Genomic DNA, 6,000 nt, shown 5'->3' on the forward strand with positions numbered 1-6,000 from the left:
TTCGGAAAATGCACGTATACATTTTCAACTCGCCGAATGGAGCGGCCAGTCAACTTTCATTAATGACACCTGCACTAAAAACCACCCTAACGTCTGCCGTATGTCAGGCTGGATTAGTCTTATTTTAATGTCTGCATTGCATACTGGGAACCATTGTACAAAAAAAGTTCACATCCACTTATCCTCTGATAACCAAAAGCGATGCTGGCAGCAGACCCGCACAGATTGAGCTGATAAGTCACTTTTTTTTTTTTTTTTTGGTTTTGTTTGACGTGCCCTCGGTCTGCAGTTTGCCTTTGCATGACTCGGACCACATTTCCCGGTTTGGATGAGAAGAATAGGGACACACTTTGTATACCCAAACAGCTGAAGAGAGGCTGGCCGACAATGTGGCAGCTGAGACATTCTCTGTGTTTTATGCGGTGACGTCGAGCGCCTTGAGTGAAGGCTACTTACTGATCCTACGATTCGATTCTCTTCAATGAAGATGTTATTGAAGTACGGTGACATGCGTCCACCCGTCCTTTTTCTGTCATGCTTGTCATTGCTCTATCAGTGTCGTCTGTGGGCTGGCACTTATCCCAGCTGATTTGGGGCAAAGAGCGCGACACACCACGGGGTCGCCAGCCGGTTGCAGAGCACGTATAGACAAACAGCTTTTCATACGGAAATTCATCTTCAACCTAACGTGCACGTTTTCGAAATGTCGTAAAGAGCGCCCAGAGGAAATTCCACGGAAGCCAAAGAAGAACTCGACACACATTTCCACATTCAAAACCCAAAGCTCCCAACTGTGAGGCAGATACGCTAACCTCCCCTCACTGTCCCGCAGCGATTGGTTTCATTTTGTGGATACGATCTGTCTCTTTAACAAACATGAAAGGACGTTTTGCTTGCTGCGATCGCTGCAATCCGTATTTTTGCGGTTTGGTGAAAAAAACGACTGGCTGCAGCTGAGGCCAATCGATACCGCGCAGTTAAGAATAAAAAGTGTTCCAAAAGTGATGATGAACAACGAATGACATGAATTGAAGTGTTCTGTTGTTGTTGGTTTTTTTCCCTCTCCTGCTCAGGTGATTCCATTCCCCATGTCCTGTAACATCCGGAACGAGTGCTCCTGTCGGGATCCAAACGCCGCAGAGAACAAAAGGGAAGATAAGGTCCATTCTCTGGGGTGACGGAAGCAATGGGAGGATGAGAGAGGGGCCTCTGTTCAACGTCCCAAGACCCTTTGCTGCAACACTGCACCCATCGTGGCCGCGCGGCGCTTAGCCCCGCGCCCACCTGGATCGTCATCTTCCATTTTCCTGCACATGCTGCTTTAACAGGCATACCTCTCCATCCTCGCAACCCCTCTGCCTCCACATCATGAAAAGATCGAGAACAGACGAAAGGACTCACGAGACGCCACTGAAACCTTCATCCCCTCGACTAAAAGGTAGATGAGTCTCACTGTATCATCATCATCATGAAGCAACATGGCCATTATAAGAAAAAGAAAACAAAAACCCTGGCAGGCCGAGGTACTGTAGCATGCCTTTTGTTCAGTGTCTAGTTTAGTGCCGTAACTCGACAATTACACGATGAAAGCAATTGTGCAAGTTTTATGTGGGGGAAAGGGGGGGGGGGTGCGCGTGCGCCTGTGTGTGTGTGCGTGCGTGTGTGAGTGGTTGAGGGATCAATATTTATTCAATATGAAGGAAATGAAGACACGTGTTTCTCAGACACGTTTTGAAGATGTGAGGTTTTGGAACGAGCGGTCAGACATTCTGTATCTGTTTTAATTTCAGTCATGTGTTTCTTCACCGGCACATCTGCTTGGTGGGGAACAATATTGTCCTATTTACACTCCGCAGATTCCGCACACAATAACCAAGATGAAATAAACAAATCGTCAGAGAAACTATCAAGTAATGGCTCTGCAACCGAACCGCAGAAACAATATTCCCATGCAAGGTCTTTTTTTTTTTTTTTGGTTGTTTAAGCAATTTTCAGAGCGTGTAATGAAAACAACGTCAGTGCAGCCTCTGCTACTGCTCCGCTGCGACTCGACATATTTGCGTTGTTAAATCCTCAAGGAGCGGTTTACGGCTTTTATCTGCGGTTGGCTCACACTTGCATGTTCACGGGGAATGCTTTAAAACTTTGTAAAAAATAAAATAAAAATAGCGTCACAATGTCAGCTCATTGTCAGAATGGAAGCGTTATGATAGCGTCACATTTAGACCAGGGATGGGCAACTTAAGGGGCACGATTTTTCATCAGTGCTTCCTCACCAAAATATGACCCTAAAGGTGATATTAAATATACGCAAAATACGTTCATACGTTCCGAAGCCGACAACAATGGGCTTGAAGTAAAAAACAAAATAACCGCATATAGTAGGTTTTTATCCAGTGCAAAGGGTTCTCATAGAAAACTGCCGAACAAGAAAACATCTTTTTTTTTTTTTGTTCCCCACAAAAGTGATCTGACTCTTAATTTGTAATAGAATTGTCCTGCATATCATTTGAAGTCCGCAAGAAATTCTAAAAGTCTACTCATGGAGTTTGTGGCAGTAACGAGACAAGACCAGTTGCAGTGGAAGCAGAATTAGATCGTGTCTTCCATCTAGTGGTAACTGGTGATATTACAACTTGAAACTACAGTTCACCGCTGCATATTTGCAGTTGGGCACACATGGATTTGCATATTGGCAAATTTTGTTCCCTTTGTTGGAAGCATTTTTGTTCTCTTTTTTTTTGTGGAAAACAAATGTCTGATGCTGGAGTTTAGGCAGCTTTTTGAAAATTAATCAGTGGCCACTCGTAGTGCATTTGCGGGCCACTGCGAGTTGCCCATCCATGGTTTAGACATCTCGTAAAATGGCTTGAGGAAAACAATGCACAAAAAGTACATTCGGTGATAGAAAAACAAATGGACACAAATATCGACAATATTTTCCATTTAAAAGAAAAAATCGCCACATTCTGATCCTCTGCTGGGTGATTGAATCGCATTTTTCGGCTGTAGTCATTTGTCACATTTTATTTTTGCCGAACCGCTTCCGCACCAATTGACCTTTCGCTAAGCCCTGCCTTGCCCCTTCTGCCACCCCTCCTGTTGGTTCATTCTGCTAAGCTTCCGGAACCAACACGGCACGGCGCTTCCGATGTCTACAGTCGCAGTTTTTGGAAGAAAAAAAAAGCAAAAAACAAAAAAGACATTTAAATCTCACTGGCTAAACTGGCTAATGCCGCAGATGGTGATTCCAGGTCACCTCTCTGCTTTGTCCAAACATGACATGATGATGCAGTCTTTTTTGTTGTTGTTTTTGGGAAATGAACAAAAACAAACAAAACAAATCGACTTACAATGTGTTTCATGGTGACCCTTTTTCAGGTTAATGTTTGTTTCTCAGGAACAGCAATAATGTTTCTGGGTCACATTGACCCAGGGCATTTGTCAGAAATGAAAACAAAAATTGTTTGCATCTCATGATCAACTCCATTAGCAACGATTACGTTGCAGAAGTGTACCATAAATGAAATGTATTATTATTATTATTATCCCTAAAAACGACTACACTTGAATATTTTATTTCTCTAACTGGTCACTTTAACCCGCAACGTAAAAAAAGCAGTAATAAACCCGGATTTATGTTCCTCTCTGTGATTGGCCTGGCTTAGCGAAAGGGTGAATTAACCTCATTCTGTTCCGGTGTTTCATGACACACTCACACATACACACGTGCACACAAGCACACAAAAAAGTGCTGCTGCTTCTGCTTGGCTTACTTTAGCCCACGTTTTGCTGCTTCGATTAGGTTACGGTCACGGCGTGATTCTGACTTGCCATTCATTGGACTCGACGTACGGATGCTATCGCATTCCTCGCCATCTTTGATTAGTCAGGAATCATCCGTCGCACACAAACAGGCAGGTGGCAATGGAAGCCCGTTGGCATCGTACAAAGACAAAAAACGACACCCCGGTCGTGAGGTATTATTATTTTCCACCCACACAAAACAAAAATAGAAAAAAATATATATACAAATGAATATTGTGTAAATATTGCTTCTCAATGGAGGGGAACATTCTCTTTTTTGTGTATTTGATTTTCACCAAATGTCATATTCAATTAGTTTGTCACAATGACCTCAGTTACTGCACTTTTTAAGTTGCCATGCAAGAAGAAAAAAAAGAACAAGAAAAGTATGTGTTTCAGATCAAACTTGTCTAGAAGCTGCTATTGTCCAAATGGTGATCTCAGACAACCTGTTCTGATATTTGCTGCGTTTGCTCCCCGTGCGTTGCTTTGACATGACCTTGTCCCTTACCTCTTCCTCAACTTGACATATTTCCAACGAGGGTTTCATATATCCAGTGGAGCCTCCAAGGTCGAACGCAAACCATTCCAAACAATTTTACCTCCTGTTCCGTTGCCAAACGATCGCCTTCAGGAAACACGAAGGGACATTTTTTTTCTTTTTGCCAAATTATGCCCAGCAGCCATGGTGAAGGCATGTGCGTTACTTCTGTTCCATCGCTGTAAGTTCCATTTTCTGTTCGACAGCTGTCATCTTGTGTCGTAATGCTTCTGTGTAACCAAACAAAAAAGAGAATGCAAAAGGACCTCCTTAGATGTGGTGTGATTAATACGGCCCATTGCATCCTCAATTTTTATATATTTCGTACAGCTCCCTGGGGGCTTTATAAAAGCTAAAACACACCCTGATTGGAAAAAAAAAAAGTTTTTCCACACCCAGGCCATTCGATGCTCACTGAGCTGAAGTCTTGTGACATTTCCCAAAGTCTTGACATTTCGTGCAACTTTTTGGTTTCGTCGACATTGGAGGTTACACTGTACATTTCATCCATCGACGTATCACAACTGACTGAACTGCACATTATTTGTCTTTTGCCTTGATTTGTATTTTATTTTTTTAAAAGCTGTACATTTTGGCTGAGAAATTCAAAGTGTAAAGGGAAGGAAAACCTAAATGAAGACATCCTAATTGTTATTTTTGAATGATTGTCAGGCTGTTTGAAAAACAAACAAGCAAAAAAAAAAAAAAAGCTTGCATTTGTCAGACGACATGTATTATCTTGATATTATTACCGGTACACAATGTTAGACTATTCCTCTTGTTGCGGCTGTTAGCCATCGAACTGGAAGCGGTCGCGTGGGGGCGGGGCTCAGGCACGCTTCTCCGCGCTGATGAACGCACGTTCAACATCCACCACTAAGCTCCATTCGAATGGAGCATTCTGTTGTTTGGGCTCACAATGAGCTTGTGAGTCCACGCCCGGCTCCCAAAGTGGCTTTTCTTTTGGAGAAGCCCCCCCCCCCCCCCCCCCCCCCCCCCCCCCCAACCCCGTAAAGCCGTAGCCCACCGAGCGCTTCACACAAAGAAGGAACATCACCTCCATACTGTCGTCATCACAGGATCCCTCACTGTACCTCATGCCTGTAATGTTTGCTGCTTCAATATATATATATATATATATATAAAGAGAGAGAGAGAGAGAGAGAGAAATTTTATTGATGTTTTTTTTTTGCTTCTCATATCAATGGTGTACATAGTAGAACTATTTATTGAGAGTGTTATACTTTTTTAAGTTATATTTAATGTCCCTGTAAGTTATTTTTGACATTGTTCATTCATCATTCTCATTGTAATCTGGCAAACTCCTCTGTGCTCAAACACAAACGCACCCATTTTTTTAAACCCTCAAGTGTTTAAAAAAAAAAAACCTGACACTGCTCTTTCTCGGTTTTAAATGATTTTTTTTTTAAACTCTCTTTTGTTTGCCTGTGAGGAAAGATTCAAGTGTATCGTGGCATAACAACTGTCTTGTATCAAAATGACTGGCATTGGATGTATTTTTATCAGGCTCTAAAAAATGTTTTTTGACCCCCAAAAATATTAATAATCATAAATGCATTCCCAGTCTTTAACCCTTCTGTTGTTTGTTTTATGGGTGACTGTGACCTTTTTTTCTCAACTATGGAGAACAT

The 6,000-nt window shown here is 42.3% G+C and overlaps 1 protein-coding gene across 1 annotated transcript in view; it reads left to right on the forward strand.

Annotated features, from left to right (window-relative positions):
* Positions 1 to 5,319, forward strand: part of pappaa (pregnancy-associated plasma protein A, pappalysin 1a) — a 76,516-nt gene extending 71,197 nt beyond the window's left edge. The window contains exon 22 of the mRNA XM_086135331.1: positions 1,074 to 5,319. Coding sequence (XP_085991457.1) covers positions 1,074 to 1,178 — 105 coding nt within the window. The 3' untranslated portion in view covers positions 1,179 to 5,319. The remainder of the gene's footprint in view (positions 1 to 1,073) is intronic.
* The last annotated feature ends 681 nt before the right edge of the window (positions 5,320 to 6,000 follow it).

This window comes from Hippocampus guttulatus, chromosome 17 (assembly GCF_054856545.1).
Source record: "Hippocampus guttulatus isolate MCC_2025c chromosome 17, RoL_Hgut_1.0, whole genome shotgun sequence".
Taxonomy (NCBI): domain Eukaryota; kingdom Metazoa; phylum Chordata; class Actinopteri; order Syngnathiformes; family Syngnathidae; genus Hippocampus; species Hippocampus guttulatus.